Source organism: Palaemon carinicauda, chromosome 6, assembly GCF_036898095.1.
Source record: "Palaemon carinicauda isolate YSFRI2023 chromosome 6, ASM3689809v2, whole genome shotgun sequence".
NCBI classification, from domain to species: Eukaryota; Metazoa; Arthropoda; class Malacostraca; order Decapoda; family Palaemonidae; genus Palaemon; species Palaemon carinicauda.
This window is the reverse complement of record NC_090730.1, coordinates 164,736,403-164,761,641: the sequence shown is the minus strand read 5'-3', so window position 1 is coordinate 164,761,641 and position 25,239 is coordinate 164,736,403. Positions and strand designations below refer to the sequence as shown.

Sequence of the window (25,239 nt, the reverse complement as noted above, 5' to 3'; positions counted from 1 at the left end):
CTAACTATAAACACCTGAGGTTCCCCCCCCCCCCCTCCAGCAAGTCTTGCATGCAATCAAAAGTGATCTCAGTAGTCAGTTAGCATGCTCATGGGAGGGATTCTCCCTACTATCCCGGTAACCACCTGGAGGGTTGACATATCTTTGTTTTTATGGCCATATACACAAATTTGCACTGAATCTTCTCCTATATGAAGAACTACAGGTTTGTTTAGTTAGGGAAAATACAAATTACTAACAAATTTCTCATATTTGATTTCGTATGATATAAATTATAATACTAAGATCAATTAATAACATGATTTAATAATGTTCATATTCTGATTTTGGTATTTGAAATGTCTCTTCTCAATATTTGTTTGGTATACAAATTACATTCTATTATTCAATAATTTGAGCAGATCTTCATATTCGCTGTTACTCAAACAACTTCCATAATGATATACTCTTATCTGAGGAACCTGCTGCTAACAAAAACCGACTATCAAATTCCTTGACATAATCCGAAGCATAGGTCAGACATTCTACTGTTTTCTTGTGATAAAATAAGACAGCAAGAGGCTTCATTTTCTTACTCGAGTATACACGGACACGAAAATCCCACCCTCCAGTAACAAATATTTTATCATCAGGCCGTGCTGTACAACATGATGTACCTGGATTTGTGATTTCAACTTCTTTATCTGCAATTATTTGTAAATTGTCATTTATAAAAAAGGTAAACAGTTTCTCTGCTGTAGAACCTACCAGTATGACACTAGAAGTTGTGTTTACTGACAAGCAGATAGGAGTCTCCCTGCACTGGATTTCACTAACAACACTGGTAGTTTTGTAATCCCAAAGAGATATGTGACCACTTTCATACATAATTATAACTAATACTTTTTTATATGCACATGTCCATTTTATTTGCATTACATTCCCCTTTTTTGGGGACATACTAGCAGTGAGGATGCACACCTTTGAGTCTTTTTCTATGTCAAATACTGTTACACTATTCTCACTTGGACCAGGGATAGCTAATAATGCATCATCTCCATTGTAGATGTCACAATGACTGAACCCAAGATAATCATGTAGCAAATATTGCTTGACAGTCTCGGGTACTGGCTGGGAAATATTCCATGATTTCACACTGTTATGTCTTCCAAGTGTCCATATTTCACCAGGTTGTCTTGAGTATATCCACAAAACTGAACAGTCAGGATAAGCAATCCAGTCTCGAAACAAGCACTTCGTCTGGAAAATATAGAAAAGGTTAATATATCATGCATATTTACACTGCATAATTACATTTTCCTGGGTAAATGAAAGAAAAATTAATAATACTTGTGGTACTCTAATTTAACAATCTGACTTGTAGAAATGAATGAAGGTCATTCAGCACCAATGTGTAACTGAGGGAACACCATGAAGTTGCACCATGTAGATACAAGTTAAAAGAAGCAGTAATGGGAGTAAAGTACAGTAGGTTAAAAGGGTATAGTAGAGGAGGCAAAAGGATGCTTAATTTTAAGAAGATGTTGCAGTCAATCTTGAGATTTCATGTTTTATCAATGCATAAAAAAATCCCTCATATAATATTAATCAAATTTTAATGTATCGTATACTGTATTTTTAAAGTATTTTGTATTTTTCCTATACACAAACCTAGATACAGCTGTTAATACTTAACAAGGTGCACCAGTAGTTAGGTAGAGAGCTGCGTGTAACCCCACCCACCCAACAGGCCGCTGAGCTCCCACTTTGACCTTAAACCTAGGATTTGCAGGGTTATGTGGGATATGTAATTTAAAGGACTCCGGTTTGTATAGTTAGGAAAAATACAAAATACTTAAAATAAAATATTTTGATTTGTTTCTAAATGAATCAAATCTTTCATATTTACAGTAATAGGAAACTTATTCTTAGGGGAGGGAAAGTCATATCCATACTGGTTTTGGACAGGAGCAAAAGTGTCGACTCCCAACGATCTTAGCATGAAGATAGGCAGATGTTGGGCTAGTTCGCTACCAACGACTAGTGAACAATCTAGGAAGAACTTATATCTGTGTGGAATTTATGTTATACGAATGTATGGTCATGTATGAGAAATAGGTTTGAGTACAATTAGCCACCCTCCCCCTCATCTGCCAGTGGGCGAAGTACTCGTAATAAAACCTTATTTGTTCCGTAACTGACATACAAACCATGCTATTTAATAGGGGTATTACTTTCGGCGTAGCTGAAATGACGAGCCGTTAAAATTTAACGAGGGTTTACTACTCACACCGCTAGTTAGCGGGGGTAAGGGAGGGTAACTTGCTAATACCCCCGGCACACAAACCTGTGCTTGAGCTCACTTTGCTCTCGGCTCGGATGGTAGACGGGCGTGTCCTCTCATCCTCACCTCTCTCTTGGCAGCTATTAATGCTTATTTGCTTTTTCTTTGACAGGTTTGTGTGTGAAGTTGGCCTCTGCGATTATGCGCACCTGTCCTGAATTGCCCGACCGCCCCTGCGGAACATTCATGTCGGCGGTCGAGACAGACCCTCACACCCTTTGCCTTTACTGTAGAGGCCAACGGTGTGATAGTAAAAATAAGTGTGGTGAGTGTAGGGAGTGGTCTACCTCCCAGTGGGAGAGGTTTTCTCGGCGACGTAAGAAGAAGTCCAGGCGGGATATTTCTCCTTCGAAGGTTTCTTTGAAAGGAGAAAAACCCAAGGACTCTTCTTCCGTTGCCCAAACCTCCTCCGAAGCTCCCACTCGATCGGTCTCTTTCGAGACCGTGGTTCTGTTTTCCAAACTCGGGGTTTGAGAGAAGACGTTGCCTCTCCTAGCGAGGCAGCTCCACCTCTCCCCCCGGGGGAGGATGTGTCATTAACCGATTTATTTCAGCTTTGGTCTTCCTTGGGGCTCGAGGGTTCGCCCTCCAAGGAAGCTCTCCTTGACATCATCCGATTAGGTGCCGCTGTCAAGCAATCGCTGACTTTGGCAGAGGTTGATCCTCTGTCAATTGTCGATGTTGTGGTGTCAAAGGTATCCAATGCGGTATCTCCTAATACCTCTTCCTCTTCACATCCCGCAGTAGCTGAAAGCTTAGTTTCTCCCGTTCCTGCTCAACCAACGAGGGAGAAACTAAGTCCAACAGTCTCTCCTGCCAGTGTTTCTCCCCCTCGGGGAAGTTCACTTAAAGAGACTCCTCTTCGGAGGACTGCAGAAGGTCAGCTTGCTGATCCAATGGCCCCCCAGAGGGCGCATCCGTCGCAAGGCTCGCCTTCCCCTTCGCCAGAGAGGCCTTCCTTCACCTTTTAAAGCAGTGAGGAGGCGCCGCAGTGGAGCCTCGTCAATGTTCATCGACTGTTCCTGCTATGGTCCTGGACCTCTCAGCGGATCGTTCGCGATCCTCTTCGGTGGAAGGTCGTCCTTTCAAAGGACACGTCGACCTTTCACCCGACAGACCTGCTGACCTGCCGTCACCGTTCCTGAGAGCTGATGCACTTTACGCTCCTACGAAATCTGACAACCATGCTCGTCAGGCCCCGAACCGTTTCAGGGCATCAAGGGCGTAAGCGCCATCGTGCGCATACTTCCCCTACGTGCCATGATGGACATGCGCCCCAACGTTCTCCTGCGCGCCAGGCTTTGCCTGGGGTAGCGCGCCATCAACCTCCTGCGTGCCATCATCCTCCTGCGCCACCGCTTTCCCTTTCATCAACGCTCGCCAGCGCTCTCCCGCGCGCCAACGCCCACGCACAGCTGTCTCTCCTGCGCGCCCACGAACTTCGGATCCGGGCGAGGATACGTGGGCGCAGCTTCAACTGCGCGCGTACTCTACGACGTCATCTGGGGCGTGAGAACTCTCGCCCGCAAGCCCGCGTGTCCAACGACCTGATCCTGCGCGCGAACATTCACCCCCGCGCGCACACAATCAGTCTCCTGTGGCAAGCTCCTGTGAGCCCACAGTCTCCCGCGCGCGCCCTCGCAATCGCCCGCACGCATGCACACACGCGCATCAGCAGTCTCCCGCGCGCGACCCCGGGTATTCTCCATCGCGCGAGCACCATTACGCGCCCCCGCGCGAGGCTACTGGACAGTGCACGGCAAGGTCGCCATCGCTGCATTCCCCTCCCCGCAAGCGCAGAACAGCGCGCCCTGCGGCGGAAGGGAAGCATCCAGAAAGGTCCAGGAACCCTGTTTCTTCTTTTCAGGCGAACCCCCCTATGGAAACTCCTCCCAGGGATCCGTCGATCCCTGTCCTTCCAGAGGGAGTGTCTGACAGCGCAGCTATCAGTCAACAGCCATGATTCGGTGCGCTAATCAGAGCAGTTACACAGGCTTCCAAGCCTGTTCTCTCTGAGTTGGGGCACAGATCCTTGGCTGTTTCTACCCCTCTGAAGAGAAAAAGAGGAGTTTCGGACGCGGTGATTTCTCCAAGAGCTAAGTTGTCTCCTCGTAAGCCCCAGACTTTTTCTCCTTCCCTGTCGGACGAGGATTTCCCGTTCTCAGGGGAGTCACGTGAGGTGGGACATTCCCCCATCGCACCAATGAGGGAAACCTCACCTCGCGTTGAAAAGTCTTCCTGGGTAGGGGCGGAGAGAAACTTGCCTCCGGCTATGTTAGAGTCCTACATCCTTCCCAGGAAGGAGTCGAAGGACTCAAAGACAGTGCCAAAATCCTCCTCAAGGCTTAGAACGGAGCCAGCTAGTCTCTCGGAGAACGTCCGCGAATCTCCCCAAGAGCCTTTGGGGACAGGAGACTTCGCTGCAAGTCCGACATCCGGAGGAGAACTACAAGAGTCAGAGAATGCATTTTGGCAGGTCCTGACTCTTATGAGGGCTCTCAATGGGTTTGCCGACCCAGAGATGCCCCCTCGAGAGGGCAAAGACACTGTCTTGGACTGCGTATTTGGCACTCAAAAACCTTCTAAGGCCAGTGCTGCTCTGCCCTGGTCTCAGGGGGTTAAGAGTACCAGGGACAAGATCGCTGTCCAGCTCTCTGAGTTGGCCTCCTCCCACCGTTCCAGTGCCGGCAACAAGCTTCTCCCACCTCCTCACGTACAGCAGAGGAGGTACTTCGAGATCTTGGAGGAGCCTTGTTTAGCTCTTCCTCTCCACCATTCTTTGGAAGAGCTTACCAGGGGAGTACCTCTAGAGAGAGACTCCAACTGGCAGGTCTCGTTCTCGGCAACCGATTTCCTTAACCAGGAGAAGGTTGCGAAGTGTGCTGTGTAAGCCACTTCGTGGCTGGATATCTGGTTAGGGACCTTAGGTATCCTGATACGCTCTGAGGACTTCTCCAAAGAACGTACCAGGAAAGCTATGGAGACGTTCCTCCTCTTAGGCACTCGCACCATCGAGTTTCTGGCCCACCAAGTCTCGAACTTGTGGGCGAGTACCATCCTGAAACGTCGGGATGCGGTGGCTGAGAAGTTCCATCAGAAGGTCCCTAGCACCGAGATAAATAGGTTCAGGCGTTTTTCCTTAGAAGGAACGAACTTGTTTGAGCCTAAGGATGTGGAACAGGCTGCTGAGAGGTGGAGGAAGTCCAACCAAGACTCCCTCCTGCATAAGGCTTTGACATCCAAGCCCTATAAACCTCCAGCACCCCAATAGCCACGTCCTACCAAGACCACGAAACCGACAGTAGCAGCGAAGTCAGTGGTGTCTAAGCCCTTTCCTGTCAAGGGCAGGAAAGGCAAAAAGTCCTCCAGGGGAGGTAAAAATCCTAGAGGGAGCAGCCGAGGCCGCAAACGCTAGGATTGGCAGTCCCCCTGCATGTCCACCAGTGGGGGGATGCCTACAAAGTTGCGCAGACAGGTGGCAGCAACGCAAGACCGATTCCTGGACGATTTCCGTAATCAGTCAGGGATATCGCGTCCCGTTCACAACATCTCTACCTCCCCTGACGACGAATCCAGTGTCGTTGAGCTCCCTCGCCATGGGATCAGCAAGGGGGCAAGCCCTTCGGGCAGAAGTCCAGACACTGTTGAAGAAGGGCGCTCTCCAAGAGGTCCTCGACGGGTCCCCAGGCTTCTTCAGTCGACTCTTTCTTGTAAAGAAGGCGCCTGGAGGCTGGAGACCAGTCATCGACCTCTCGGCTCTGAACAAGTTTGTCAAACAAACTCCGTTCAGCATGGAGACCGCAGACACGGTCAGACTAGCAGTGAGACCTCAAGACTTCATGTGTACACTGGATCTGAAGGACGCGTACTTACAGATCCCAGTCCATCCGTCTTCAAGGAAGTACTTAAGATTCAGCCTAGACAACAAGCAATACCAGTTCAAAGTGCTGTGTTTCGGTCTCTCCACAGCACCGCAGGTTTTCACCAGAGTGTTCACCCTAATATCTTTGTGGGCACACAGGATCGGCATCCGTCTCCTCCGTTATCTGGACGACTGGCTGATCCTAGCAGACTCGGTGTCATCCCTTCTTCAACACCGGGACAAACTTCTGGGACTTTGCCAGGATCTGGGGATCATGGTAAATCTCGAGAAGTCCTCTCTGCTTCCCACCCAAAGACTGGTATACCTAAGCATGATCATAGACGCCAATCTCCACAAAGCCTTCCCATCAGACGACAGGATAGCAAGGCTGAGGAAGGTCGCAAGCCCTTTTCTCAGGCGAGAAGAACTTCCAGCCCAAACATGGTTACGTCTCCTCGGTCACCTTTCATCTTTGGCTCGTCTAGTTCCCAACGGTCGCCTCAGGATGAGATCCCTCCAGTGGCGGCTCAAGTCCCGGAGGAATCAAGGTTACGATTCCCCGGACGTCATGATCCCTATGGGACCTGCAGAACGGACGGACCTCCAGTAGTGGGTGACAGACGAGAACCTACGAAGAGGAGTGGATCTTCTCGTCCTCCCCCCGGATTTGATGCTGTTTTCGGACGCCTCAAAGAAAGGGTGGGGGGCCCATGTACTGCACCACACTAACTCAGAGCATAAAACTTGATTTATGCTGATTGATTACAGTCTCCAGATCATGACAAATGGCAAGAACTTTGTCCAGATCCCAGGGCAACTGTCTCCTCGAGGACAATATGATCAACCAATCGTTGATGCATAGGAGAATGTGAATCCCGTTTGAATGGGGCCAAACTGAGACTAGATTGAACACTTGTGTGAACACTTCGGGAGCTGTAGACAGTCCAAAGCACATTACTTTGAGCTGGTACTCGGCTCCCTGTAGGATAAAGCATGTTACCCAGGAAGTATTAGATTTTGGATCTGTAGATCATGATCTTAGCTTTGCCATTGCCTTCTTTGCTGTCTTACTGGGTTGAGAAGTAGTAGTTCATGGAGCAATTGATCCAAAAGAGCTACGGACTTTAAAGATCATTGTTTTGTGGATAAGGAAGTCATGATTCTCCTCTCTCCACTTGTTAACAGTTTTCTCAATCTCTTCCGCAAATAAGTGTCAAAATGTCTGGAATTGGTGTGTTCTTGAAGGAGAGAGCTGATACCTGTCCTACATGACTGGTGGAGAAGCATGAAGCTAATGCATCCCTCCTCTTAAGAACCCAGTTTACTCACTGTTTGGCTGACTGACGAGCCAAGAATGGCTCCGCCTTTGCTCCTGGCAACACGAGGGCAGTAAACTTCATTTTGCGTTCAGACAGAGTCTGAGATGAATCACAGTATGCCAAAGCTCTGGACCAGTGGTTGATCTAACTAGTAGCTTACAGGCTAGACATTGCTGTTGATTACATAACTGTAGACTCCGAGGCCGAGAAAGAAATGCCCTCATACCTCTGTCTATCTGCAGTCGTGCCTGTGGTCGTCAGTGGCGTCATTGTATTGGATCAATCAGAAGAGGTAAAGGAATACCCTCCTCTGGTATGTAGAACCTTTATTATTGAGAAAGGGCTGGAGGCAGTAGCTACATGTATAGACTAACTCAATCGCAGAGATCTTGGATCTAGTGACCTGCAAGTTAAATGAGAAGTGCATCTCGCGCAAGCATCGACCAGAGAAGCTCAAGAGCGGGACTGAAGCCTTGAGGGGCACCAAAGCATCGACCAATCACTCATCCTGCCTTTGATAGATTATATAGATGTCTCTCCATGTTGGTTCAATTCCCTGTGGGATAAAACTTTGATTGATTCTGACAGGATTTTCCATCTCTGCCAGTAGGGGACCCATGTCAGGAGGAAGGGAACCTTTCCTAGCCTGAGATACCTCTCCTCTCCCTTTAGGGGAGAGTTCGATCGGAGTGAGAGGGACCTCTCTGGGCTAAGGGCTGATTCTGGGTTGTACTCCAAACAGGAGGGAGGGATCGTGGACTTTCGAGAAGTCTCAGCGACCTTGCTGCCTTCTCTCTCTTGCCCTTGAGGGTCAAGTGGATGCTAGTGTCCTGATCTTTGAAGGGCAAAAGGAGAAGCAAAATAATGAGCAATCAGATAGCTCAGAGTATCTGACCTTTGAGTGAACTTACTCTTCGAGATAAAGATTCCCTTCACTCTAGAGAGCGTCATGAATTAGCCCTAGATACCACTTTTCTCTTCATGCCTACTTAAGAAACAGTCCCACCTGGAAGAATCTCCTCCATGCCTGAGATCGGTCTTATGCCGATCGGTAAGCCTTACCTCCGGGCTTAGGCTTGGAATTTAGGTGATCCGAGGAAACGAGGCGATGTAGCTACCTTTCAATTCTGATCACCAGCAGACGAAGGCTTTGGTGTTCTCTCATTACACAGGGACTTCCGATTGAGCTTGCTCTTCTTGCAAAGGGAAACTTCCCTTGGAGATCACTCTGAGAAGAAGATATGTCCAATCAACGGTATTTTCGCTTTTCAAGCGGGGAGTGATGGCGTGAAGCCAAAGTGCGAGCTGCCTTAGTCCATGGGGGATCATTTCAGTTTGTACCCTTATGCTTGTGAGACAATAAATGTGAACTTAAAACGTTTACTATTGCTAAGTCAACTGAAAAACTGAACAACAAAGAACCTTTGGCGTACTTCTTACCATTAACCGCTGGTGTGTTTCATTACTTTACTAGAGGCATATGCCTGTTAAAAAGAAAAAAATGGGAAATTTTTCAAGTTTAGGGGTTAACGTCGATTAACCAAGCTTCTGGAGAAAAAGAAATATGTACATCAGAGGAGGTTTATAGATATAATTAGGTGTTGAACAGGTGGTCACCCCATTGGAGAAAAAGATAAAATCTATTTTTCAATCACCAATTCACTCATTTTGTTTCTTTAATCAACCATTTATGTACAGATGGAAGAGTGATTATATTGTGTACACAAAAATTATTCTGTAGTAACTACAAAAGATTAACTAATTTACAAAAAATAGTTAAATATGGTATGGTACAGCATCTGAATTTGTCCTTTTGAGTTAAACAGGAAAAAATTCATTACATAGAAGACATCCCAGTAGAAACAACTCACTCTAACATAAATCTCTATGACACTCACCTTAAGGTCCCACACCAGAACTTGACCCTCTTGAGTCCCTGCTGCAAGGTAATGAATAAGGCCATCTTCTGGACTTTTAAGAAATGTAACAGACATAACAGGAGATTTAGCACCACGAAAGACAAATATTGGATCCGGTGCCTCCTTGCAACTATTCATCTTGAATCTAGCTGAAAAAAAAAAAATGTTTAAGAATTTAAAGGCCTTAACCCTTTTACCACCAATGGACGTATTGGTACGTTTCACAAAACTCATCCCTTTACCCCCATGGATATACCGGTACGTCCTTGCAAAAAACTACTACTTAAATTTTTTTGCATATTTTTTATAACTTTATGAGAAACTTGAGACATTTTCCAAAATAATGAGACTAACCTGACCTCTCTATGACGAAAATTAAGGCTGTTAGAGCAATTTAAAAAAAATATATTGCAAAATGTGCTTGAAAAAGAAAACCCCTGGGGGTTAAGGGTTGGAAAGTTCCAAATAGCTTGGGGGTAAAAGGGTTAAAATACCAAAATTTCATCTAATCAGTCATCTGAACTAAATTGAATTCCTTAAATACATGGACTCAACATTTATAGAAAACCAAATCTAAACAAATAAAATTGAAAATAGAAACTAATGCTTTTGTTTCACCAATGCTTAACTTTCTACTTTACCTCTGTCCCTTCTTATTTTCTTCTCTTTTAATCACACAAACATCCCTTTTCTTTCCAAACACATAAAACTTAACATACTACACATTTTTCTATTACAGCATCACCTTAAGGCTTTGGATTACATAACTTAAAATTAGCTCATTACCAGTCGACTGAGGTTTACGTCTATGGCAAATTAGGGTATGCTATATTTCTCAGTAAGAGCAGAAGACTATTAAAAAATTTACTTCAAAAACTCAACCCTTTTACCCCCAGGCTATTTGGAACTTTCCAACCCTTTACCCCCAGGGGTTTTTTTTTTCAAGCACATTTTGCTATATATATTTTTTAAATTGCTCTAACAGCCTTAATTTTTGTCATAGAGAGGTCAGGTTGGTCTCATTCTTTTGGAAAATGACTGAAGTTTCTCATAAAGTTATCAAAAATATGCAAAAATAAATGTAAATAACAGTTTTTTGCAAGGACGTACCAGTACGTCCATGGGGGTAAAGGGATGAGTTTTGTGAAACGTACCAGTACATCCTTTGCGGGTATAAGGGTTAAGATGAAGTGGCCCTCAGTAACTACAAAAAATTTTACAAATGGTGGGGTGCGAAAAAATCCTAAAGAAGAGAAATTTAAATGAAAATTAAGATCAATATGATCTTAAAAACATGAGGGTAATATGAGTGCTCTTGGTTTACTCACAAAGACCAGCAATAGCCAAAATCAGAAATTAGGGAAAAGGCAACTGGATAAAATAACAAATGCCACCAACAGAGGGATAATGGCCGGATGAGACCTAAACGGCCACATAGAATGGATAGTTGGTTTTGGAGATAGCTTGCAAGAAAAAATCAGGATGGAGAATAAAGTCAAAGATTAAATTACTTATCAAACACAATTTCAAAGAAACCAAGAGAAAGACTCAAACAAAGACTGATGGTGTTACAACACAAAGAAAAAGATAGCACTTTTTTACTTGATGAGGCTTGCTCAACACAACAGCGATGGCTGTGACCTGATTTGATAGAGAGAGATATAAAGATGGTTTACATGGTTGCATTATTCTAATTATCAATATTACCAAAACTGATAACAATAAAAAATATTGTCAAACGGGGATGAGATTATAATAACTATGCTACCTATAATTCTAAAAAATGATATTTTAATTATAAAATAAATTTTTGAATATACTTACCCGGTGAATATATAATAGGTGAATATATAATAGCTGCAACTCTGCGGCTCGACAGAAAACACACTCAAAAAAACTCGCGAGCGATCGCTATGAAGGTTGCGGGTGTGCCCACCAGCGCCAACTGTCGGCCAGATACCACTCTTGCATGTAAACAAACCCTTCAATTCTTCTCGTCCCGCTGCGTCTCTATTGGGGAGGAAGGGAGGGTCATTTAATTTATATATTCACCGGGTAAGTATATTCAAAAATTTATTTTATAATTAAAATATCATTTTTAAATATTTAACTTAGCCGGTGAATATATAATAGCTGATTCACACCCAAGGCGGTGGGTAGAGACCAGAGTTAATTAAGTTTACAGCGTATAAGCTAAGAGTTTTTTCATTTTGACAGTTATCAATATAACAAAACCAAAATATATAGGTACCTGGTAAGGAAGTTGACTTAGACGATTACTCTGCCTTGTAAGTCTGTCTTCCTCACGGAGCCCAGCGATCCTCTTAGGATGCTGAAAGACTCCCAGGAGCTGAAGTATCAAGGGTTGCAACCCATACAACAGGACCTCATCAAACCCCTAATCTGGGCGCTCTCAAGAAATGCCTTTGACCACCCGCCAAATCAACCAGGATGCGAAAGGCTTCTTAGCCTTCCGAACAACCCATAAAACAATATTAAAAACATTTCAAGAGACAGATTAAAAGGATATTGGAATTAGGGAAGTGTAGTGGTAGAACCCTCACCCACTACTGCACTTGCTGCAACGAATGGACCCAGTGTGTAGCAGTCCTCGTAAAGAGTCTGGACATCTTTTAAGTAAAATGACGCGAACACTGACTTGCTTCTCCAAAAAGTCGCGTCCATAATACTTTGCATAGATTTATTTTGCTTGAAGGCCACGGAGGTTGCTATATCTCTAACTTCGTGCGTCTTAACCTTAAGCAAACATCGGTCTTTCTCATTCAAGTGAGAATGAGCTTCTCGTATTAAAAAAATCTGATAAAATATGACAAAGCATTCTTTGACATAGGCAATGAAGGTTTCTTAACTGAGCACCATAATGCCTCAGATTTCCCTCGTAATGACTTAGTACGAGCTAAATCGAACTTAAGAGCTCTAACAGGACATAATACTCTTTCCAGTTCGTTGCCTACGATCTCTGATAAGCAAGGAATATCAAAAGATTTAGGCCAAGGACGAGAAGGCAGTTCATTTTTGTCCAGGAAACCAAGTTGAAGTGAACAAGTGGCTTTTTTCTGTAGAAAAGCCGATGTTCTTACTGAAGGATGAAGTTTACTGACCCTTTTAGCCGAAGCCAAGCACACTAGGAAAAGTGTCTTGAGGGTGAGATCCTTCAGGGAGGCTGAATGTAATGGCTCAAACCTGTCTGACATGAGGAACCTTAGGACCACGTCTAAGTTCCATCCAGGAGTTGCCAAACGACGTTCCTTGGAGGTCTCGAAAGACTTAAGGAGATCTTGGAGATCTTTATTGTTGGAAAGATCTAAGCCTCTATGTCGAAAGACCGAAGCCAACATGCTCCTGTAGCCCTTAATCGTGGGAGCTGAAAGGGAGTGAACCTTTCTCAGATGTAAAAGAAAATCTGCGATTTGGGCTACAGAGGTACTGGACGAGGACACAGATGCTGAGTTGCACCAGTCTCGAAAGACTTCCCACTTCGACTGGTATACTCTAATGGTAGAAGCTCTCCTAGCTCTTGCAATCGCACTGGCTGCCTCCTTCGAAAAGCCTCTAGCTCTTGAGAGTCTTTCAATAGTCTGAAGGAAGTCAGACAAAGAGCGGGGAGGCTTTGATGGACATTCTTTACGTGGGGCTGACGTAACAGATCTACCGTTAGAGGAAGACTTCTTGGAAAGTCTACCAGCCATTGAAGTACCTCGGTGCACCACTCTCTCGCGGGCCAGAGGGTAGCAACCAACTTCAACCTTGTCCCTTCGTGAGAGGCGAACTTCTGCAGTACCTTGTTGACTATCTTGAATGGTGGGAATGCATATAAGTCCAGAAAAGACCAATCCCGTAGAAACGCGTCTATGTAGATTGCTTCTGTATCTAGGACTGGAGAGCAATAGATTGGTAACCTTTTGGTCAACGAGGAGGCAAAGAGGTCTATGGTGGGTTGACCCCAAGTAGCCCAAAGACTCTTGCCCACGTCCTTGTGGAGGGTCCATTCCGTGGGTATCACCTGACCCCTCCGACTGAGACAGTCTGCCAAGACGTTCAAGTCCCCCTGGATGAATCTCGTCAACAGGGAGATGCCTCGAATTCTTGACCATAAGAGAAGGTCCCTTGCGATCTCGAGCAGCGTGAAGGAGTGTGTGCCTCCTTGCTTGGAGATGTACGCCAAAGTTGTGGTGTTGTCTGAGTTGCCTCTACCACTAAGTTTCGAAGAAGCTTTCTAATATCATCAAGGCCAAGTGGACTGCTAATAGCTCCTTGCCGTTGATGTGCATGCTCTTCTGACTTGAGGTCCACAGACCCGAGCATTCCCGACCGTCCAGGGTCGCACCCCAACCCAAATCCGACGCGTCTGAGGACAACACGTGGTTTGGGTTCTTGACTGCTAGGGATAGTCCCTCTCTCAGACTGATATTGCTGTCCCACCATTTCAGGCATGCCTTTACTGGTTCGGAGACTGGGAATGATACCGTCTCTAATGTCTTGTCCTAGTTCCAGTGAGAGGCTAGATGGAACCGGAGAGGCAGACGGTGTAGTCTCCCTAGTGAGACAAACTGCTCCAGGGATGAGAGAGTCCCTACGAGACTGTTCCAACTCCTGACTGAATAAACGTTTCGTTTCAGCATTAGTTGGACTTCGAGCAGGGCTTGACTGCGAATCTCCATCCCCAAATATAGAATAATCTGGGAAGGGATCAGTTGGGACTTTTAGGTTGACCAAAAGTCCCAACTCCCTGGCCAGACTCAACGTCCAATGTAGATCCTGCAGACAGCGAAGACTGGACGATGCTCTGAGAAGCCAGTCGTCCAAGTACAGGGAGGCCCGGATCCCCGATAGATGGAGGGATTTTGCCACATTCCTCATGAGCCTCGTAAACACGAGAGGCGCAGGACTGAGGCCAAAGCACAGGGCTCGAAACTGGTACCCCACATTCCTGTAAACAAACCTCAGAAACGGTTGGGAATCCGGGTGTATAGGAATGTGGAAGTATGCCTCCTGAATGTCGAGAGAGACCATCCAGTCGCCTTCCATAAATGCTGTCAAGACAGCCTGGTAGACTTCATCGTGAAGTTTGTCTTGACAATGAACACATTGAGCGCACTTGCCTCTTACGTACTCCTGCAGTGAACATGGCTGCCAAATCATTGGAGCCATCCCTGAGGGACTTGTTCCTGCAGAGAACGTGGCTGTCAGATCATTGGAGCCATCCCTGAAAGCCTTGTTTATGCATGAAATAATTGTACAGCAAAACTTCAAAGGCTCGAAAATAGCTGTGAAGTCGACCTGTAAAATCTTGGAGCGTCTCATGGCCAGGCGCCAGGGAGAGTCTATGAGGTTTGAGAAGTCTATCTGGGCAGAGGCAGGAACTCCCAAGCCGAGAACTTCTCTCGTGTCATATCAGACTCTCGCTCTATAAGCCAGTTTAAAAGAAGGGAAAGCAAAGGCTGTCTCCCCCAAACTCCTCCTGGTGATAAACCAGTCGCCTAGCAAACGTAAAGCTCTCTTAGAAGAGCGAGAGAGCACTAGCTTATAAAACAACGGCTTCGAAGTAGCTAGGCCTAGTGTAAGCTCTGACGTTTAGGCGAACGAGGAGCAGCAGTTACAAAAAGATCCGGACAAAGATCCTTAAAAATCAGCATGATTTATTTAAAGTCCATAGAGGGCTAAGCAGCTTTAGGCTCCTCTCCGTCTGACAGAGTCCTCAAGGGAATATCAGTAGGAGGGGGAACAGCAACTTCCTCATCTGAAGGAACCTTGTCCGACAATAGCCGAGTCTCAAGCAAGGGAGAGACCTACCGTGGTGGCAATGCTATACAAGCAGAGTCCACACGCACTGGTGCATTAGTAGCGGACCAGGACGCAACGTCATGTAACTGCTTGACAGTCTGTGAACTGTCAACAACAACAGGTGCGTGAGGACGCACAGCGTCCACTCGAGACTGCTTTGACCGCCTAGACTGAGCAGTCAAAACAACTCTAGAATGCGGAGGTTGACGCTCAGCGTCAAAACAAGTCAACTCCGATTGTTGGCGAACGTCCTGAACGTCAACAGGAGCATCAGCAAGTGGCCTAACGTCCAAATGTGGCTGAAAATCCACACGAGACCACATCGAGTGTGGTTCTAAACAACCTGACTGACGTGACTTGGCTACGCCAACGTCAACAGGACGCACAAAGGAACGTTAGGGTGGCTGAAGGCCAGGATCTCGATGAGATAAACGGCTAGGCTCAACGGACTTATTGGCAGAATAGTCTTCCATAAGGGAGGCAAGCTTATTCTGCATGTCTTGCCTTACAACCCAATTAGGATCAACGGGAATGGTTGCGGTAAGAGACGAGGGTAACGTCTGTGACCGCAAAACCTTGCCTACAAAAAGACTCTCGGAGTCTGTGTTACGCTTTTGTTAGGCGGCGAGCAGTCTTCCGATGACTGCATAGGGTCAGAGCTGTCCTAATAGTTAAAACCAGGACGCTAGATCTGTCCTGAAAGGACTGACTTTCGCTTAAAGGGCCTCGAAACCTTGTTTCAGGTTTCTCGAACCCATAAGTCGTACGACATTACTTCTCCCCTGGGCTTGGGAGCTTGCAAGAGGTCCCGGACTAGGCGAACGACAGGCACGAACAGACGAACCCTCGGTCGCAACACTGATAACACTTTGCGCAATATCACTTTATCACTACGATCTTCTGTTTTGCACTTATTTCACTGAAATCGAATTTTTTAACAATTCACATTAGGTATGAATAAAACTGATTTCTACCTGAAGCACGCAATTCTACCCTCATCAAAAGGTTGTAATTGCGAAATCAGTCGTATAATGTAAGCACATTAATACCAGCAAAAAACAGTAAACATATTTTAAGATAAAAAAATCAGTGGCTGGGGAAGAGACTAAACACTAGTTCATTCAAAACTACGTTTTCAATCTCTCACCGTACAGTGCCTTGGGACGAGAATAAAAACTAAAAACGTTTTATCCTTTCTCCCCGTACAGAGACTAGGGACGAGAGTAACTCGAGAACAACGTTACCCGCTTGGGACGAGATAAAGATCGGAACGTTCTCTCTCCTCTCTCTCTCTCCGTCTCTATCTCTCTCTCTCTCTCTCTCTTGATTTCGCACCGAAGAGAAGAGCCCACTTACCTTTCGTCAATAAACAGGTTATTTGACCAAAGGAAAAAAAACTGAAAGGTTTTTCAATTAAAAGTTCCTTTAAAATAGTCTTTAAAACATTTAAGCTTTGAAAGAAAAAAGAACAAAACGTCAGAATCGATTTACTCTTTCTGCAAAGTGAAACCGTGATACTCTCTCTCTCTATCGTAACGATAGAGCGCAAACTGCGTAGCATAAATAAACTAAACGTTAGTTCATCTTTGAAACAGTACGAAGACTATTCAAAGAAAAAAACTATCATAAAATATTTACTAAAAATATTTCATTTAATAAGTTTTAAATCATTAGCTCTGTAAAAGTTATTTACGATTGAAAAGGGCTCAACGTTGTTAACTTCGGTTTCCAAGTTAGGACCGCCTACTCTCAGGAAAGGTCGCATATAAACAAATCATTAAAATTTATTTTGATGTTTATTATAAATGGAAAGCTAATCGAAGAGGCCTAATAAAGGCGGTTGAGATATAAAATATATAGAGGAAAATCTATAATTAATTTATAACGTGATAAGATAATTGCTAAAAGCCTAAAACACACTTCCGTCTAAGGGAAGGGTCGGCCATTTAAAAGTCAAAGAAAGTCCATACTCTCTCTCTTGTCATCAAAAATTAAATCTATCCAAAAACGAGTTCAAGATTTAAGATGAAGATAAAACACCTGCACTGCGAAAGCTCAAACCAAAATGAAGTACTTCACCAAATATGTTGAGAAAACTCCAGGTTCTACAGCGAGTATTGATACGTCTTGTCGTCAACGTCGACAGAGAAGAATTGAAGGGTTTGTTTACATGCAAGAGTGGTATCTGGCCGACAGTTGGCGCTGGTGGGCACACCCGCAACCTTCATAGCGATCGCTCGCGAGTTTTTTTGAGTGTGTTTTCTGTCGAGCCGCAGAGTTGCAGCTATTATATATTCACCTATTATATATTCACCGGCTAAGTTAAATATTTAAAATATAAGAATGGTAAAAATAACCTTGCCTTCTCAGAGAGACTAATTTCTATGAAAAAAGAAAAACTTCAGATTCACAAGCAATGCAAAAATTCAAACTAACAAGAACAAGGAGTTAAAGTATTACATTGACATGTCAGTACCAAGCATTCTGTAATTATGAATAAGTAAAGTTAAAAAGAAAAAAAAAAGACATCCTTGTAAAAGTGAAAGCAAAATTGAAACAACATAAGCCTGATTTAAGTGTCTCTAAATTTATAATTTCATACAAAATACCAGAATGAATATAAGCTTATTTATAGTAACAGTGAATCATAGTTCCCTAATAACCAAAATATATAAACAAAATCGACCAAGAAGCTTGCAGAGCTGTCAAACTGTACAAGTACTCAGTATAATGTAGAACATTTAATTAAATAAATCCATTTTTTTCAATTGATTGATATTTAAAGAGGTGAAAAATTACTACAGAAATTAAAATATTTCTGCAAGCACAACTGAAAGAAGTCAACAAAACTGACACAGGGAATTGACCTGACTTCCAGTAAGGAAGCTTTGCGGTTAAGATGCCAGGTGAGTGACCCGTTTAATTTATAAAGTAGATCTGTGAATCCAACTAGTTTCACAAAAGGCTATGGTAAAATAATGAGTGTATGATGAAACAAAATTAAATTCTAGACATATTTTCTATAATGAATTTGTGAATAGCAATTGTTATTGGATATAAATCCCCTTTATATATGTTGCCATAACTCACATAGGCAATAGGTATGACTTACACTAAAAACAAAAAAGTTATAATGATACTAACCCCCTAAATATAAGTGTAATTGGCTAGAGAAGTCACAAAGGTTAAAAAAAATCTTAATTGCATTTGTAACCAAACTTTAAATATAGGTTACATATGCCATGGCAGATTTTCCAGCTACAATTATAATTTAGCTCAAAGTTCTTAAAATGAAGTACAATGCTGAAATCCTTACCAGTTTAATTTGAGAACGGTTTTATAAATTGTATCTTTTACTATTCAAACGATGCAATATATATTTTTTTTTAATATTTATCTTCATTTAATCCACAGCTGCAATGTCCCTTTGTAAACACAAAATATTTTTCTTTATCACACTTGCGCCGGTTCTTCATTAGAGTCTGTAACCAAAACTTCTCTATTTTCATAAGTCCAGAAGCCATTGAGATCTATAAGTATGCTTGTAACAACATCACCCTGACCACAGTTTATCAGATCTTGCAGTGTGATTTTGTATGGATCCACTGGTTTAACCATATCAAATATCTCATCCTTGACATCTTCAAAGCTTACTGGCTCCTGATTATGTTGTCGCATTTGATCCTGTATTGACCTAAAGAAATAATTGAGGGTAAAGACATTCAAGTGCCCCCGTCCATCGATATCCAGAATCTTAAAGAAATAATGCAAAGCCTGTGGGTCCTTTTGATTTTCTAAAGCCAGCACAAAGTCAAGATAGGTCTTATAGTCCATTTCACCTTCGTACGTCAGGCACTCTTGGAAAACACGGTCGATGAAAACCGGGGTCAGGGTTCCCATACCATAGCGTGAGAGTTCTTGTTTTGACAACATGCCATTGTGATCTTTATCAAGGTTAAGATAGACACCGTAAACCCTTAATGCAGAGGGAGCCGAAAACCAATTATTCTGCTGCTGATCTTTCGGCAGTTCGTCGTCGCGAAGTTCCAGGAGATCATCGAGAAAGCTACAAGCAAGAATATCTTGAATTCTTATCTGTCCGGTACGCATTGGATCTAAAAAGAAGAAAAACTTACGAACTGCTGTACAAACATAAAAGTTATGGAATGACTTCTCTAGACCATCTAATTGTGGTAGAGTTGGAATGAGTTCAAGAATGTAATTTTCCAAATCTGATTCTCTAAGGAATCCCTGACCTGTAACATCATACAACGACAATCCAATCCGAGTCTGATGTAACCACACCTTTCGCATGACGTAATTAAAGAAATTTATTATTGAAATACGACCGTAAGGGTCATTCTGCAGTAATTTACAGAATGTAGAAGGCTGGAAGTACTGTTTACACTTGGATCCTGCTTGTTCGCCAACCTTCAAGAAATCTTCATAATTAATCAGCTGCTCTTCTCCACCGTGATTTGGACCAGACTGATTCTTATCTAAAAGAATCCATAAGTTTTTCAGTTCTTCATTGTCAAGTAATTCCCTACTTCTCCTTTGAAGGAATATAGCACGCGACTCTTCTCGTAATTTCAGCAACATCTGATCGTCATCTGGAGGGAGTTTGTGATAAAACCTCGGAATGGCTGCAAATTTTTTTTCTTTACACTCATTGTTGATTTTTTTCCATTCACAATAATACTTTTCAAATAAAGCATCTGTATCTTTATCGGCTGCAGCATCTGAGGTTTCATCACTAGATGTAGCACTCAATCCTACTTTCTTTCCTTCTTGTTTCTTCAAATGATCCTGTAGTAACAGTTTTAGGTCCATGATACTGAAGTCTACAACTGTTCATAGATTCAAAGACAAAGAAAACATTCCACCTGTAATAGATAAAAAATTCTTTTAATTTCAATACTTTATATAAATATCATAAATATATCTACAGCACTTAATCATAGCGTTTCTCTTCCAACTCGGCTTATTAAACCAATTGTAAAATATTGGTCCTACACCCTGTATGGTTTTAGTTATCAAGCTAACCATATACTGTACTTTATTTTGCCTTCATATGCTTTAACCCTTTTACCCCCAAAGGACGTACTGGTACGTTTCACAAAACTCACCCCTTTACCCCCATGGATGTACCAGTACGTCCTTGCAAAAAACTGCTATTTACATTTTTTTTTGCATATTTTTGATAATTAATAGAGAAACTTCAGGCATTTTCCAAGAGAATGAGACCAACCTGACCTCTCTATGACGAAAATTAAAGCTGTTAGAGCAATTTAAAAAAAAATATACTGCAAAATGTGCTTGAAAAAGAATAACTCCTGGGGGTTAAGGGTTGGAAAGTTCCAAATAGCCTGGGGGTAAAAGGGTTAACATATAAGTCATACTCTAGTATTTTGTTCTTTTTAAACTGATATGACTGTACTAATTTTACATTACACACTTTACTTCTTGTACAATATTCATGACTTACTGTATTTCAAGTACATACAGTATTGTTTAACCTTATGAAAATCACATTGAAGATGACATGCATTTTTCTTAGTTATAAAAACCTTGAGTCTTTTACATGGATATACCTTCAGCAAAAGCTGGTTCAAGTTTGTTTACTAGCAACATGCAAGTAAAAGTGTAGGGGTACCACCTATTCGATTGACAAAATCCTTTGGCAACAGGGGAAAATGTGGAGTCAGTTAAAAATAAGAATGGGATTACTGACTTCAATTTTTTTTACCTATGAAAAATACAAATTATCTTAAAAATCAATCATTAATTTTTGTGAGAATACACACCTTTTTAACATGAGTGGGGAAAGGAAGACTCCTTTAACCACTACTCTGAAAATATAGGAATGCCCAGTTTTCCAAGTGTGTGATAGAAATATCAGACCAGAAGGTAGAAATATTGGTACCAATGAATGAAATACAAAACTGTCTTATTACCTTGCCATTCTTTTTGAAAGAGAGATGCAAGGAGTTGTATCTACCAACTAAAGTAGACACTTGACTACAGTACATCTGACCAGACCGGGGATGTAAATGGGGTTGTGCAACATAACTTACATAGAGGAGAAGAAAAAAAATCACCTTCCCTTCGTTTTACCTCATGCCTAGACTTAAGCTAAATTCCTTTTCGTTCAATGTACTGCAGGTCACTAAAGCAACTTGCTGAGGTGTTAAAAAAAGCTATGGCAACATCTCTGAGGTATAACAGTACACCCACCTGTCTTGATTATGCCAGTTAGCAAGTTCCCAAGAAGGCCAAGAGTGGAGCAACACTCCTGACTGGAGTAAAGAATCAGCTCCCTCACCTGGCAACTTGTATACCCAACTCATGACTTTTTAAAGCAGAACAAAACCTTAAGTATCGTTTTGTGCCTGATAGAACTACAGTACTGTATTGTTGTTATCACCATCATTTTTATTACTGTATTATAACCATTACTTATGTTATTCTTATAATTATTGTTATTACATTATTGATATCATTACTGTATCATTCTTATTACTATCACTTTTACAAGTCAATCTGCTACCCTACTTGGAGAGGCAGAATGCAACAAATCCTGCAGTCCAATTAGAAAAACCAGCTAAGTGTGGGAAAGAAATTAAGAGGCTACGAAATAAAAGAAATATATAATATCCTCAACAAAAACCGGGCTCCAAAAGAGACAAACTGAATGTTTCTTGAAAGTGAAAAACTTACTATCAAGAACAACACCTAGAATTTTAAATAGGCAGATATTATAAACCCAACTGTTGGGCTAGCAGTGAAGACATTTTTTCTTGTTCACCGGATGGTCAAGTCAGCCGGAAAAGTATGACAAATTCGGAGATAATTTGTATTTTTCCTAACCATACAAACCTTAGCTATTTACATGGGGTATTACTTTCAGCGTAGCTGAAATGACGAGCCATTAGATTTTTAACGAGGGTTTACTATACCCTCGCTAGTTAGCGAGGGGGTAGGGGAGGGGTAGCTAGCTACCCCTCCCCCCTCACACACCGGTGAACTGATTCACTTCGCTTAGAGGTAGGACTTCACGGGGGACAGGGCTGGCGGGCAAGTATGTGTAAATAGCTAAGGTTTGTATAGTTAGGAAAAATACAAATTATCTCCGATTTTGTCATTTGTTCCGTAACCAAAATACAAACCACGCTATTTACATGGGGTGACTCAACCCTTAGGTAGGGTGGTAAGTCCCAGCCTTACTGACTTTGGATTTGCCCGGGGACTCAGGATCAGAGTGTGTAGCACTCGAGATAAGGAGTCCCTGCACCTCACAAGTTCCTCGCTCCGCAAGGAACGTGCGGCTTACATAAGCTAGTGTGTGAAGGAAAGAAGTGTGACTCGTCCTAGGAAGTTGACCTGAAGTCCTTTAGATGGAAATCTAGGCTAGGACATTCCCAATACCACCTCGTCAGGGTATGGGGGACGCAAACAGTATTACAGTGATACCTCGGTAGTCGAACGACTCTATACTCGAACAATTCGGAGTTCGACCAAAATTTTCGAGAAATTTTTGCTGCGGTGCTCGACCAAAAATTCGGTACTCGACCAGCCGAACACGTGACGACCGCATGGGCTTTGTGATGATCGCGCCATCTCGGCCACTCTCGCTTGTTCGGGAAGCATCAGTTCTCTCGAGAGCGTCACTCAGACAACGCGCGATCAGCATTCGTTGTGATTTAGTGATTTTCAGTGCTTTTAATTGCTTTTTTAGCTTTCATAATGAGTCCCAAGAAAGTAATGAGTGTTAAGGGGAAGGAGAAGAGGAAAACAGTGCGAACAACGATCGAGTTGAAGAAGGAAATTATAGCGAAATATGAGAATGGTGTACGAGTGTCCGATTTAGCGGTAGAATACGGAATGGCGAAGTCGACCATTTCTACGTTTTTAAAGCATAAAGAAATGATTAAGAAGGCGAATGTTGCAACGGGAGTTACGGCGGTAACTAAGCAAAGGCCACAAGTGATTGAGGAGATGGAAAAGTTGCTTTTAATATTTATTAAAGAAAAACAGTTGGCCGGGGAAAGTGTTAGTGAAGCGTTCATTTGTGAAAAAGCGTTGCATATCTATGAAGAATTAGTGAAGAAAAGTCCGAGTACCAGTGAAAGTGATTCATTTACATTTAAAGCGAGCAGGGGTTGGTTTGAAAAGTTTCGTAATAGAACAGGTATTCATCGTGTTACTAGGCATGGGGAGGCAGCTAGTTCGGATCAAATTGCAGCCGATAAATACGTGGGGGAATTCGATCGGTACATAAATGAACAAAATTTGATCGCACAACAAGTCTTTAATTGTGATGAGACTGGGTTATTTTGGAAGAAAATGCCAGCCAATACGTACATTACCAAGGACGAGACGAAGATGCCAGGTCACAAGCCAATGAAAGATAGGCTAACATTGTTGCTGTGTGCAAATGCAAGTGGCGATTGCAAGATCAAACCCTTGTTAGTGTACCACTCGGACAACCCCCGGGTGTTCAAACGAAATAATATTTGTAAAAGTGCACTACCAGTTATGTGGCGCTCGAACACTAAATCTTGGGTCACAAGACAATTCTTTACTGAGTGGATAAACGAAGTGTTTGCCCCCCAGGTTAAGGCTTACCTCATTGAAAAGAGCTTGCCAATGAAATGTCTTCTGGTTATGGACAATGCTCCTGCACATCCTCCAGGTCTCGAGGATGACTTGAAAGAAGAATACAGCTTTATCAAAATCAAATTCTTGCCCCCCAATACTACTCCCATACTCCAGCCCATGGACCAACAGGTCATTTCAAACTTCAAAAAACTCTATACCAAGGCCCTTTTCAGAAAGTGTTTTGAAGTGACCAGTGACACGAAGTTGACCCTAAAGGAATTCTGGAAGGAACACTTCAGCATCCTCAACTCTGTTAACATGATTGACCAAGCTTGGCGAGGTGTGACCTATAGGACATTGAACTCTGCCTGGCGTAAGCTGTGGCCATCATGTGTCACAGAGAGGGAGTTTGAAGGTTTCCAACCAGAGGCGGGTCCAAGCACTGCTACCCCTGTAATTTCTGATGACACTGATGTCGTTGAGGAAATTGTTGTCATGGGCAGGAGTTTGGGGCTTGAGGTCGACAAGGATGATATTGATGAGCTTGTAGAAAGCCATTCTACCGAGTTGACTGTGGAGGAATTGTTGCACCTGCAACAACAACAGCAGCAGGATCTGATTGTGGAGCAGGAATCTTCAGAAGAGGATGAGGTAAGGGAGGATGTTCCAAGTTCTCTCATCAATGAAATTTGTTCCAAGTGGGCAGATGTGCAGGCTTTTGCTGAAAAATACCACCCAGAAATTGCAGTAGCAAACCGGGCAGTGCATATGTTTAATGATAGTGTCATGTATCATTTTCGAAGAATACTGCAGAGGAGGAAGAAACAATTAACAATAGACCAGTTTTTCACAAAAGAAAAGAAAGCTGCTACATCAAAGCCTGTTTCTCCTCCAAAGAAGAGACAAAGAAGAGAAGAAACCCCTGAAATAGATCTGCCCACCCTTTCATTGGAGAGAGAAACAACTCCTGAAGGAGAACTACCCCGCCACATCATGGAAGGGGACTCTCCTTCCAAGCAGTAACCTCCCCCTTCCATCCTCTCCACATCCATCCCTGTATGCCATCGAACCGCTGCTCAAAGGTATGTTCACTACAGTACAGAAAATGGTTTAAAATTGTTTTATTTTAGTACAGTAAATGGTTTAAAATTGTTTTATAGGATTTTCTGACCAATTTCATACACATTTAGATAATTATTGTTGTTTAGGTACACGTTTTATTAATATTTTGGGCCTGTTCGAGTGCTTGGGAACGGAATAGAATATATACCATTATTTCTTATGGGGAAAAAAAATTCGGTACTCGAACAAATCGGAGGTCGAACACGGATCTCGAACGGATTATGGTCGAGTACCGAGGTATCACTGTATATTAATACTCGGAACACAAGGAAGCATGATTTACCTGCA

At 43.0% G+C, this 25,239-nt stretch overlaps 1 protein-coding gene and 1 pseudogene across 2 annotated transcripts; both read right to left on the bottom strand.

Annotated features, from left to right (window-relative positions):
- Positions 1-286: 286 nt before the first annotated feature.
- On the bottom strand, positions 287-18,677 carry LOC137642784 (guanine nucleotide-binding protein subunit beta-like protein 1). 2 transcript variants are annotated; one of them, XM_068375635.1, is made up of 3 exons: positions 18,545-18,677; positions 9,403-9,568; positions 287-1,239 (listed from the first exon to the last, which is right to left on the bottom strand). In XM_068375635.1, the coding sequence occupies exons 2-3, from the start codon at positions 9,559-9,561 to the stop codon at positions 418-420; spliced, it is 981 nt and encodes a 326-aa protein (XP_068231736.1). In that variant the 5' UTR covers positions 9,562-9,568; positions 18,545-18,677; the 3' UTR covers positions 287-417. The 2 variants fall into 2 exon arrangements, with proteins under 2 accessions (XP_068231736.1, XP_068231734.1); XM_068375633.1 differs by having other exon boundaries at positions 9,403-9,572; positions 18,545-18,673.
- LOC137642782 (serine/threonine-protein phosphatase 2A regulatory subunit B'' subunit gamma pseudogene) overlaps positions 18,430-25,239 on the bottom strand; it is a 19,897-nt pseudogene continuing 13,087 nt past the window's right edge.

Coding starts and splice junctions, on each gene's coding strand:
- LOC137642784 (XM_068375635.1), bottom strand. CDS start 9,561: ATGAATAGTTGCAAGGAGGCACCGGATCCAATATTTGTCTTTCGTGGT. Junction 1,240..9,402: donor TTCTGGTGTGGGACCTTAAG/GTGAGTGTCATA, acceptor TATATTTTCCAG/ACGAAGTGCTTGTTTCGAGA.